The sequence below is a fragment of the Chiloscyllium plagiosum genome, chromosome 9, assembly GCF_004010195.1.
Source record: "Chiloscyllium plagiosum isolate BGI_BamShark_2017 chromosome 9, ASM401019v2, whole genome shotgun sequence".
Taxonomy (NCBI): Eukaryota; Metazoa; Chordata; class Chondrichthyes; order Orectolobiformes; family Hemiscylliidae; genus Chiloscyllium; species Chiloscyllium plagiosum.
This window is the reverse complement of record NC_057718.1, coordinates 66,029,158-66,042,524: the sequence shown is the minus strand read 5'-3', so window position 1 is coordinate 66,042,524 and position 13,367 is coordinate 66,029,158. Positions and strand designations below refer to the sequence as shown.

The window sequence follows — 13,367 nt, the reverse complement described above, 5'->3', positions numbered from 1 at the left end:
ACTGCAATACAGAAACAATTATCTTTACAGCTTTGCAATCCTGCTCATTTTATGTCTGCCATAAAGAATTTCATGATAAGGTGCAGGACTTTTATCATGGATAACTAGCAATGTTAGTTGACACAACTAATTGTCTGCTGTAACATGTAAACTGTTGCTATTCATTCTGTTATGGAGTTGGGATATTATGAACATAGTTAAGAAACATAGCAAGTTTCACAATCTCTCAGCTCTGTCCAAAATACTCTGTTACATGTACAGCCTGTTGCATTATAACCATCTTCGGTCCTGAAGATGCTGAATAAAAACAAAAGAAAACTTTGCTACAGTCAATTACATTCAAATACAGAAGGAAATTAATCCATTTTAAAATTACATACCACTAAGTGTTTTCGAACGGATAGGTGGTAGACCCTTTTTCTGGCGTTCCTTTTCACGCTCCCTTGCTCGTCTTTCACTGGAATAGGATCGAGACGACTTCCTTTTTCTTTCTTTTGATCTTGAGCGAGAGCGTTTCCGATGTTTGCGCTTGCGAGACCCTGAGCGGGATCTGGACCTTTTCTTTCGAGGTGATCTAATCAAAAATATACAAAATGTGAAGCTTTCAAATATTACATTTAATTCCTTATAATGTGCAAACTATGTCGAATATATTTATTTAATATTTTAAGTGAACTCCTTCAAATGAGAGTAAATAAATATCACACCTTGAACGAGATCTTGAGTGTGTCAGAGATCTTGAACGTACTAAAGGCTTTTTTTCTTCATGCTGAAAGATGTCTTCTTCAATAAGGTCCTGACCATCAGGTGCATCAATATCCATATCCTTAATAACCCATGGCATCATTAAAAACATAAATAACAATTAATTCAACGGACAACAGTATAAACCAGATTTAGTTCATATGACTCTAGATCAAATGAGATGACTGACTGCTCTAGAAATTAACACTGAATGCTCCAAATATAATGAGGGAATGCCAGGTACAACTGCATTTTCTAATTCCAAGTGCATGGAGTTTCTGGCATGCAGTATTACGAATGGGTTCCTACATCAGTTTCCACATGCTTCAAGTAGTTAACACCACATAGTACAAACAATGAAATATGCCACCTAATACTGTCAAAATACAATACTTATTGATCTACATGACCATTCTCTACATCATTTCCTTCATCCAAAATGGCGAGAAGTAGAAAAAAAAAATATTACTTAATATCAACATTTTATTACTTGGGAATATATTCACAAAGCATTCAGGCAACAATTTTCAAATTATTTGAGATCCTGGAACTTACTTCCATTGTACCAGGGAAGGTATTGCAATTGGAGGCATGGTATGTCAAACAGAACCATTGTACAGAAGGAGGCTGTGACACACCCTGCTTCAAGTCAACTTCTTTACGCATACTCTGTTTGGGGTTGGTGGAGGGAGGTGCGGTTTACAACTCGTAAACAGGTGAAGCAGAGGAAGAATAAGAACAAGGGGAGGGAAAGTTTGATTATTTAGTTAAGGACTGATATTGATGACTGCTCAAACAGCCTCCTTCTGCAAAGTAAACTTTAACAAAGATGAAATTAATGCTGAGCTCACTCGTATATATGGATTTTTAAAAACAATATATGGAGTAATAAGGCTGTTATATTTAATTTCCACTTCTTGTTTCTCCCTTGTCAAGATAAATGACATTCAATATTTCCTATACACTTGATTTGAGAGGAGCTCGTAAACACATGATGCAACCGCTCCAAGATTAATCACTTTGACAGATCTGATTTAATTTTAGTTATGGAACAAAATACAAAAACAGTTTTATTCTCTCAGATTTCAGCAAAACGTTCTAATACTTATTCATTAATATGCACATCAAAGCTGATTTCTAGAATGCGTTCAGTATGGTATTATATAAAACTGTCTTTCTACCTGTTGTTGTTGCTCAAGTGGATCCTCCACTCTGATCTCTTGCTCTTGTTGCTGATGAGTGCTGCTCTGGGAAGGGGTCACTGACTGTTCAGATCCAAAACTTACTTCCTGATTGTCCAAAGTTGCATTCTGCAAAGTAATTTAATTCATAAATTCAAATCTGAACCCTAAGCATTTTTCTGGAAAGCCCATTAGCCCTTTTAGTTATCAAAATACAGCATGTATAGATTTTCTTTGCTAGGACAAAACAAAAATGTCCAAGCATAATAATTTGCACACATATGAAACTAGCTTTATGACATCAGTATGAGTACTACTTAGTGTTATGCATTTCAAACAATTAAAGCCAAACATGCATGACTGCAATTCATCCCATGATTCTCAAATATGCATAAAAAGTCCTTCTCCCAAGTTGTAGATTGTCAGCTACAAAACAATGAATTTGATGGTCATGAAATGCACATTATGACAAGCACAAACCATTAACACTAGAATTCAAATAAACTAGTCAACAAGCACCAACTACTCTAATCAAAGTTTTCAGAGAGCTTGGGGGCCCAAAACCTTGCAATGCTGTAGCACTACCAAGTATTTATCTAAATAGTCCCAAATTGTGGTGATGATTTATGCCTGAGGCAGTGAGTTCCATATAACCTCCATCCTCTAAATGAAAAAAAATTTCCCTTAGATCCCCTCTAAGCCTCCTATCCATACATCTACAGTTGCCGCTTAGTGTTTGCTGTCATAAGGGGAAAAGGCTTTGCCCCTTTCTGTGCCCCTTAGAAACCCGAGCTTACTTAGTCTCTCTTCACAGATGAAACCTTCCAACCTCAAGCATCTGGTGCACCTCCTTCACACATTCTCCAGTGCAATCACATTCCTTCTGTAGTGACCAGAACTGCAGTCAGTATTCCAGCAGGGATCTAACCTTCCTGCTCTATTCAATGGGTCGACTAATAAAGCTAAGTGCCCCATATGCCGGTTTTACTTGATCTACCTGACCTGCTGCCTTCAAGGTTCTGCATGTCCTAAGGCACTACCATTCATTATATATTCCATGGTTTTATTATTCCTCCCGAAGTACCTCCTATATTTCTGGATTAAATACAATTTACCATTGTTCTGTTCATCTGACCAGCCCATTATTTATCATCCTGTAGTCTTAAGTCCTCCCTCCTTGCTATTTATCACACCACCAGTTTTACTGATCAACTTACTGATCCAATCTTCTATATTAATGTCTAGGTCATTCAAGTACACTACAAACAGAAAGTGACCCAGCACTGTACCCTGCAGTATGCCACTGGAAACAGTCCCAAAAACCATCTTTGACCATCACACACATCTCCTGCTACTCAGCAAATTTTGGATCCAGTATGTCAAATTGCCTCGGATCCCATGAGCCCTTATCTTCTTACCTAGTTTCCCATGCGAGACCCTGTCAAAAACGTTATTGAAGTCTATGTAAAGTCAGAGGTCACATGACACCAGGTTATAATTTAACAGGTTTATGTGAAATCACAAGCTTTTGGAGCGCGGCTCCTTTTTCAGTGAGAAGTTTGCGATTTCAAATAAACTGGTTGGACTATAACCTGCTTTCATGTGTCTGCTGACCTTTGCCACCCCCACATTATAAAGTCTATGTAGACTACATCCACTACACTACTCTCACCTTATACCTCCGCAAAAGTCAATCAAACCAGTCAGACATAATCTCCCCGACAAAGCCACGCTTACTAACTTTGATTAATCCGTTCCACTCCAGGTGGCGATTAATTTTGCACCTCAAACTTTTTCTATGAGTCTCTCCATCACTCAATAGCCATTAGTTCCTGGTTCAGCCCTGCTTTTTTTCTTGTATTGTACAACCACACTAGCTGTTCTCCAGTTGTTCGGCAACTGTGTCCAGATAGGAATTAAAATTATCAAAGCCTCTGCCATCTTCTCCTTTGCCTCCCACAAGAGCCTGGGACATATCTTATCTAGCCCTAGGGATTTATCCAATTCTGAGTCCACTAATTTGAGCCCTCTCAAATGTAATTTATTCAAGTATAATTAAGTATCATTAAGACTTCTACACTTACTTCATTCTTTTCTATAGTGAATACAGATGCAAAGTACTTACTTAAAACCTTGTCTATCTTCTAGTTCCACAAGCAGTTTTCCACTTTGGTTCCTAATGGGGTACACTCTTTCCGTGCTACTGAAAATACTTTTAAAAAGTGTTTTCTTTATTTTACGTGTCAGTGTTTTTCATGCTCTTTCTTTGTTTTAAGCGAAACCCCCCACCTTTTTATAACGACCATTAGGGTTTCTAGTGTTTGAGCTCTCGGCATCCAATATACCATATATTCATATTCTGTACATTTATTCTGCTAAATTCTAACATTGAATGCTAATGGTTGCAACCTCTATGGTTAAATTGTTGAAATTTGCCTCAATGGTAATCTCCATAAGTACGAAACACATGGCAAAAACTTTCAAAGACTATACTTGGACTGGCGGTACAAATGAAATATAATTATGCTTCACACATTAGAGACAGTAAAGCATAAATGATGATTTGCAGAGTGTCTGATTTGATTGTAATGTACAATGTGCCATAAATTTATAATGTGTAATCATTGTTATAAAGACACATTTTGATAAATATACTTTGTTTTTAATTGAGATTCAAATAAACATAAAAAATGTAGGCCCTATAAAGGTACAAATATAACTTGCTTCAAGACGTATTAACAGATGCAAAAGTTGCACTGACATCACTTTAAAAGTATGATACCTCCTCTCAGATTTGGATGTGAACTTAGTTTGTTTAAATTATATTCACAGTAATCACTCATACTTCTTCTTGTACCTGCTGTGTCTGCTGTTGCTCCAATATCTGTTGCCGAAGTTGCTCGAAGTTTTGCTGCTGGAATTGCTCAGCCAGCTGCTGAAAAAGTGATGTGTTCATGGTCTCAGTTACAAGAGGTCTGTAAGTCAAAGAGATAATCATTTACCATACATGTATGAACAATGGTAATTCTATAAGACGCTGTCACAAAGTACTATACGTTTTTGTAGTTTTCAAAGGAAACTACAAAACACAGGACGTTTTCCGAACGACATATGTTCAGCTAATTGGTCAATGGTTTCCTGCTTTGTTTCTCTCCTTTCGTGTACATGGACGTCCTATTTGCAGTTTTTCAATCAGTGGGGCCTGAAATATTTTGACCAATGCCTCCATAATCTCTAAAATCACTCCTTTCAAATCCCATGATTGCAGGTCATCAGTTCCTGGTGATTTGTCTGCCTCGAGTCTCATTAGTTTGTCAAATACTGGTAGAGACTGTTACAAGATCTTTCCTCCCATTAGCAGTTTGCTTATCTATTATCTTTGAGATGCTTATAGTGTCCTCCATCGTGAAGACTGATGAAATATATTAGCTTAAATTGTCTGCCATTTCCTTGCTCCCCACAATCAATTCCCTAGTTGTACCCTCCAAGGGTCCCAGTTACATTAGCTACTCTCCTTTTTTCTATACCTGCAGAAGCTCTTGCTGCTTGTTTTTATGTTTCCTCATAGAAGAGAAAATGAGGTCTGCAGATGCTGGAGATCAGAGATGGAAATGTGTTGCTGGAGAAGCGCAGCAGGTCAGGCAGCATCTAGGGAACAGGAGAATCGACGTTTCGGGCATTAGCCCTTCTTCAGGAATGAGGAAAGTTTGTCCAGTAGGCTAAGATAAAAGATAGGGAGGAGGGACTTGGGGGAGGGGCGTTGGAAATGTGATAGGTGGAAAAAGGTCAAGGTGAGGGTGATAGGACAGATTGGGGTGGGGGCGGAGAGGTCGGGAAGAAGATTGCAGGTTAGGGAGGCGGTGCTGAATTTGATGGATTTGACTGAGACAGGCTGGGGGGAGGGGAAATGAGGAAACTGGCGAAATCCGAGTTCATTCCTTGTGGTTGGAGGGTTCCTAGCCGGAAGATGAGGCGTTCTTCCTCCAACCGTCGTTTCGCTGTGGTCTGACGATGGAGGAGTCCAAAGACCTGCATATCCTTGGTGGAGTGGGAAGGGGAATTGAAATGTTGAGCTACAGGGTGGGTTGGTTGGTTGGTCCGGGTGTCCCAGAGGTGTTCTCTGAAACGCTCCGCAAGTAGGCGGCCTGTCTCCCCAATATAGAGGAGGCCACATCGGGTACAGAGATATGTTTCCTCATATCTATCCTGAATGGGTGACTCTTATTTTTAAGATATGATCCCAAGTTCTAGATTCTCACTTGAGAGAAAACCTCCTTTTAGCAGCATTTGATCAAGTCTACTCTGGATCTTACAGTGCTTCAAATTAAGTCACCTCTGAATTTCTAAACTATACAAGATACAAGCTAAGCCTTTCTTCATAAGGTATTAGACTAGTAAACCTTCGCTGACATCTTTCCAATGCATCAATATCCATCCACATGCACATGACCAGCACTGTACACAGTACTCCAGGTAACATCCCTACTTCAGCGTTCAGCTCCCCTCACAATAAAACAACATTCTACCTGATTACTTGCTGTACCCACACATGAACATTCTGCTATCTATGCAGAGGAGCTCTCTGTAACTAAGAGCTCTATATCCTCTCACTATTTAGGTAATATATTTCGGTTTTATTTTTTCTGCCAAAATGGACAATTTCACACTTCGCCACATTGTACACCATTTGCTAGATCTTTGCCTATTCACTTTACCTATCTCTATCCTTACATAGAGATTAAAAAAAAACTAGATGCTGGAATCCAAAGTAGACAAACAGAAGGTTGGAAGCACACAGAAAGCCAGGCAGCATCAGGAGGTGGAGAAGTTGATGTTTCGAATGGAGATCTTTCATCCTAAAGCGTCTGGCATCTGTGACACTGGCAACCACTGAAGGAGGCAGAGATAGATCATCTGTTCAGCTCTTCTGGCTACAGGCTGCTACAAATGCTTCAGCCTTATCTTCTGCACTCCCTGAAGGATATTAGTGAACCAGATAGACACTTCCCCCACAAGGGTTTCATGCTCATGAGATTCTAAATTCCAATTTTTTTTATATTGAATTCAAATTTCACCATCTGCCATAGTGGGATTCAAACCAGGGTCAGTGTAGAATTTGCACATTCGCCCTGTGTCTGCATGGGTTTCCTTTGGGAGCTCCAGTTTCTTCAAAGACGTGCAGGTTAGATCAATTAGCCGTGCTAAATTGGCCGTAGTGTCCATGGATGTGTAGGTTAGGTGCATTAGTCATGGGTAAATGGAGAGTAATAGAGATGGGGAAATGGGTCTGGGTGGGGTATTCTTTAGAGGATCAATGTGGACTTGTTGGGCTGAAGGGCCTGTTTCCACACTGTAGGTATTTATGATTCTATGAACATTAGCTGAGTTTCTAGATTAATAGTCTAGTGATAATACTACTAGGCCATCATTTCTCCATGTGGGAAAACAGCCAAATTAATCTAGTCAAAGCTGCTGGAGTTTCCTTGATAGTTGAATCATGAGGCTTAGTTACTGACACTAAGTCCTGAATTGTAAAATACAGCAACAAAATCACACTCTTATCAGTTCATCGCTTAGAAAACTGTAAGGATTAAGTTGGCATCGTCAGATTTCTTACTGAAATAGATTTGCAAAAAATATAATCGGCAAGTTCCTTTAACACCCAGTCCTATTACTGAAGAGGTGGTGCCAGAGGTCTTAAAAAATATAAAGTTAGGTAAATCCCTGGGATCAGAGGCGTATCCAAGGGCATTGTGGGAAGAGAGAGACAAACTTGCAGAACCCTGGCAGAGACATTTGCTCAAAGTTTGGGTGAAGATTTGTAGCTCGGGTGCTCGTTGTTGTGGTTCTGTTCGCCGAGCTGGAATATTTGCATCTACAGTTATGGGTGAAGTGTGGGAAGACTAGACGTTGGCTAATGTTATGCCCTTATTCAAAGAAGGTTGCAAGAAAAGCTTAGGGAACTACAGACTGGTGATTCTGACATCAGTGGGCAGTAAATTGTTGGAGGGGATTCTGCGAGACAGGTTTTACATGCATTTGGAGAGGAATGATTAGAGATAGCGAACACCACTTTGTGTGTGAGAAATTGTGTCTCTCAAACTTTATTGAATTTCTGAGGATGTGACCAATAAGATAAAAGAGGGTAGTGCAGTACAAATTGTCTACACTGATGTTAGAAAGACCTTTGACAAGATTCTGTATGGTAGACTGAATAGTAAGGTGAGAACACATGGGATCCAAGGTGAACTTGCCAATTGGATACAAAATTGGCTTCAAGGTAGAAGCTTTAAGGTGGTGGTAGAGGGTTGGTTTTCAGACTTGAGACCTGTGACCAGAAGTGCTCTGCAGGGATCGGTGCTGGGTCCACTTTGTTTGCCATTTACACAAAAAACTTGGATGAGACTGTATGAAGCATGGTTACTAAGTTTGTGGATGACACCAAAATTGGTGGTACAGTGAAGGTGGTTATCTAAGAGCACAACTGTATCTTGAGCAGCCAGGCTACTGGGCTGTAGAGTGGGAGATGGAAGTTAACTTAGGTAATATGAGGTGCTATATTTTGGTAAGACAAACCAGGACAGGACTTACACAGTTAATAGTAGGGCCTCACCGAAGTGTTGTTGAACAGAGAGACCTCGGTACATAGTTCCTTGGATGTGGCATCATAGGTAGACAGAGTGGTGAGGAGGGCATTTGCCTTCATTGGTCAGAATATAGGAGTTAGGACATCATGTTGCAGCTGCATACGACATTGGTGATGCTTCTTTTAGAATGGTGTATGCAGTTCTAGTTGCACTTCAATAGGGAGAATATTATTAAATTGGAAAGGGTACAGAAAAGATTTACAAAATTATTACCAGTACTGGAGGGTTTGAGTTATAAAGAGAGACTGGATAGGCTGGGACGTTTGTTCCAGGAGCATAGTAAGTTGAGGGGTGATCATATGGAGGTTTATAAAATCATGAGGGGCATTGATAAAATGAATGGCAAAGATATTTTCCCTTGGGTAGGAGAGTTTCAAACAAAAGGGCATTAGTTTAAGTTAAGAGGGGAAAGATTTGAAAGCAGCAGCTTTTTCCACAGAGGGTGGTGAGTATATGGAATGAATGGCAAGAGAAAATGGCACGGCAGTTACAGTATTAACACTCAAAAGACATTTGGAAATGTATATGAATAAACTGGATCCAGTTTAGTTTGGGAAAATTTGTCGATATGGACGAGTTGGACTGATGGGCCTGTTTTCATACTGTGTGACTCAATGACACTAAAGAGATGTGTTTCAGTTGCACTAGACCATCAGCTCCAATCCCAAGTGATTCCATTCAGGCAAAAAATTGTGTCCAGCAACTTTCCAGAGATTGATGAACCAAGTAGCCATTGTTCCTAATTGTGAATTACATTGATGCTGGGGCACTACTTGGAAGAACTGGAAGCTTTGGTTTGGAAATTACAAACAGTTGATTTAGAGGCAAACCTCGTCAGAACTAAATTTGCAAAGGTGACAATAAATAGACTAGAACATATAATAGGGCAAGAACAACAAAAATACAAGCAATGGTGGAGTTTCCTGACCCTAAAGTTCAAGAGGAAATAACAAGATTTTTGGGAATATATGGGCTTTACCTCAGATTTCGACCAAAGTCCAGTGCAACAGTTGCTCCACTGACAGTTCCACGCCAAAAAAGTGCGCCTAGGAATGTGCCAGTCATCTTTTGGGAAGCTGAATACCACTTTGGTCAAAGGACCAATGAAATGTGATGCAGCCAACACTAAGTCCTTCAAGGTAGTGATTCAGGAGAGGGGGCAAGTTTTTAAATTTCACTCCACAGATGTGGGCGTCACTGGTTTGGCCAGGATTTATTGCCCATCCCTAACGCTCAGAGGGCAGTTAAGAGACAACCACATTGCTATAAGTCTGTAGTCACAGTTAAACCAGAAGGACGGCAGAAATCCTTTACAATAGAGATTAGTGAACCAGATGGGCTTTTCAAACAATCGATAGAAGACAAGAATTATGGCAATAGTTTCATAAAATTATCCCTCCCATATCAATACATACAGATATTATATCAACCCCTCAAAATTTGCTTATATTTATTATTCTTGACAGTTCCTGTTCAATTAGCAAGTAGCAAATATATTTCAAGTTCTCACACAATTCTTTTACGTTTCAGGAACACAAGCTAACTGAGCACAAAATCTTTATACAGAAGAATCAATTCAAAACTTATCTTGTACTGTTAACAATAACCTCCCAGGAATTGGTAGTTTCACCATATATCAGACAAAGCAGCCTCCCCATTTAAAGTTGTGTGGAACATCGTTTATTGTCTGGTTGCAAACTTTTTTCCTCAAGGAATCTTCCCCAAATCTAATAAGTTTTGGAAAATTAACACCAACACATCAAAACTGTATCATTTCTAACAACCCAATATCCAATTTTCCAAACAATTTCCAATCTCACAACACTCATTCTTATAAAAAATAGAACTGATGAATGTGGACTGCAAGGGGCAGAAATGCAAAGCATCCAAATTAAAGTTTACTACCATAGTAGGGGTGCAAGACATTGTCATAGCCCCTATATGCCTTCTCTTGCTTATAGCCAGCAAAACATCCCTGAAAATCATGATGTACTGAGAAATGAGGTTACCAAAAATGATACTCAGAAAAACCCATGGCACGTAGTTGATGGGAAACACAACAAACAAGCACTTGGCTCCAATGCCTCTTGTTCAAAATATTATACTTTTCCACTTATTGTACTTTGTAAGTCAGGAACAAAGCACTGAAATTAAATCTTTTCATCAGCATATTTCTATTTACTACAAAAAGGACTAGTCAACAACACAGCTCATAGAAGGGGACAGCAAGCGTCAACTTGGGCAAGGTAGAAGGACAGAAAAGCAGCCATGGTAAAAGGCAGATTTTTCAGACTGAAAGACACCGTACAATGTTGTTCATATATATAACTATACAACTACAACGGAATACAGATGGGTTTCCAGAACAGGCACACAAGGGCAAATGGAATTTAATAGAGAAATTTTGGAAGAATTAATAGAACTGTAATATTAACTAAATACCATAATTGTAAAGAGTGACAAAGGAATATGGATGTTGATAAGCATAAATCTTTGAAGGTGACAGGACAAAGCGAATGATGAGTTAGCATAACTTGTGGGATCGTGGGCATCTGAAATGTGGGTATTGAATGCAAAAGACAGGAAGCTATGCTAAACATTCTCCAATAAGAGTACTGTATCTAGTTCTGGTGACCCCACATAAAGATGAATAAAGAGTCCTTGACAGTGTGCAGAGAAAATTTATCAGGGTGGTTCCAGGCCTAACAACAGTAATGATAAAGTGAAGCAGTTCTCCTTGGATCAAAGGAAATTGAGGGCAGTATTGATAGGAGTTTGCAAATTTATTATAGGCTTACGTAAAGTAGACAAAATCAATTCCCATTCACTAATGGCATAAGGACTAAGGGACACTATATTAAGGCTTTGGACAAAACATTATGAGCAGTTGTAAGGATGATATCTTTTTAAACCCAGGAAGTGGTAATGATCTGCAAATTGCTGTTGAAGAGGAACCAGTGAATGATTTCAAAAGGAAACTGGAAGTGAACTAGAGAGAAATAAGTTTATAGGACTGTGGATGAAATGCAGGAAGGAAACTATGTGGATTACCCGACAAACCAGGCATAGACTCAATGGTCATTGGCCTCATTTTGTGCCATATTGACTCTATGATACTGCAATTGAAATGTAATTGTTCAAAGGATTTTAGGAACAAGATATGCATTCAGTTATAACATAGGGAAGAAGATTACAAATAAGACAATTTCTTACAGCTGGGATGCAGATGTTTCTTTCTTGGTTTCCTCTGAATGATCCTGTTCTTCTTCATACTCAAATCTGTCAAGGAGTTTCTGGAACAAAACATACAACTCAATTCAGCATTTCACAACTTAGCCTTACCTCAGCATGGGTCTTGTTTTATTTGTAATGGCTACTTATTTTAGAATCAGACACTTCTTTAAAAACAAAAATTAATTTATTGTGGCAATGTCTGCCTACAGTTTGTTGACAATAACAGCCTGATTCCAACAAAGACAAGGCATAGGAGCAAAACTGGGCTATTTGGTCCATCCAGTGTACTTTGCCATTCAAAGCGATCATGTCTATTCTGACAACTCTCAATTCCACTTTCCTGCTTCATCCCCAAATCATACGTTGGAGACTATATGATAAAGAAAATTAAGCAACATTGCTTGTTCGGAAAATGTTCAGTCTTGAAGATATAGTTTTTCCCTCAAAGAACTTACCCCATCCCTGTTCACTAACAAACTATAAAGGCTAAACAAACTTTTAGAGAGTTTGGCTAAATACTAAAGATTTCAGTTCACGGATTTCTAGCTAAACTGAATGCTCCAAGCATTTGTGCTTGCACTGTGGAAACACAAGATGGATTCCATTCATCTGTACTATTAAGGGACCACTTCCTCTCAAGGGTTGCAAATGAAGGTGACACAGCTAAGGAAAAGAATTGCTGCAAGATCAGCCAGATGACAGACTGGACTTTCTGGACTCAAGTCACAAACACTAATATCAAGATCTTCGACTTTTGTTTTAGGCACTCAAAATTTCAACAGCTTCCCTTCCCTTTTTCCTTCTCTCTCAACTTTGTTCTTTTGTGTGCGCGCGTACAGGTGAGTATGAGTGCGAGAGAGACAGACAGAATGAAGCACAGAAGCTGTTGCTATGAATGTTTTATTAACAAACCACACCTTGTTTCATGTTAAAGGATTTTGCTATGGGTTTATTTCTAAGATTAAAACACAGAACAGGCTCAGTGATGCACTTGGCACTTACTCATTAAAAGCACAAATCCTAATTGCTCCAACATGCTCTCTGGTCCATCTTCCCACCCAGTGTGCCAGTTGAGGGTCAGTCCTTCCTGTACATCTCACTCTTCCCACTGTAGGGGCCATGAACTCAGCTTTTATAACTCCTCTTAGTGTCTCAATCAGAATGGCCTTTTTTTTGTGAACTAGGCCCTTACCATCCATTAACTGGTTATGGATTAATGAGTTGGCATCGTACCCATACAGACACCTGGCTGAGTGGCAATAATAAATTTTCTTTTAATTAAGTCTCCCCATCTGGCAAGATATTCTTCCACTTCTGCATTAAAGACTGTCGTGTGGCAACATGACAAGTAGAAACACAAAGTAGGAACAGGAGTAGGCTATTCAGTGAATATAGTCTTAACTAATCCAAGCTCTCTTTGTATAGCAGTCCCATCATCCCAGGAATCAGTCTAGTAAACCTTTGTTGCATTTCCTCCATAGCTTGAGATAGGAAGACCAAAACTGCACACAGTACTCCAAGTGTGGTTTCATCAATGCCCTGTAAAGTTACAGCAAGATAT

At 39.3% G+C, this 13,367-nt stretch overlaps 1 protein-coding gene across 5 annotated transcripts in view; it reads right to left on the bottom strand.

Moving 5' to 3' along the window:
- scaf8 (SR-related CTD-associated factor 8) overlaps positions 1-13,367 on the bottom strand; it is a 285,205-nt gene that overhangs the window by 169,256 nt on the left and 102,582 nt on the right. For 3 of the 5 annotated variants that reach the window (XR_006312546.1, XR_006312547.1, XM_043696128.1), the window contains exons 8-12: positions 11,786-11,865; positions 4,783-4,900; positions 1,926-2,054; positions 708-844; positions 381-574 (exon numbers count right to left, since the gene is read on the bottom strand). Coding sequence is in view for 3 of the 5 variants with exons in the window: in XM_043696128.1 (XP_043552063.1) it covers positions 381-574; positions 708-844; positions 1,926-2,054; positions 4,783-4,900; positions 11,786-11,865 (658 nt within the window). In the remaining 2 variants the exon portion in view is untranslated. The remainder of the gene's footprint in view (positions 1-380; positions 575-707; positions 845-1,925; positions 2,055-4,782; positions 4,901-11,785; positions 11,866-13,367) is intronic. The other 2 variants (XM_043696129.1, XM_043696130.1) reach the window with 2 other exon arrangements.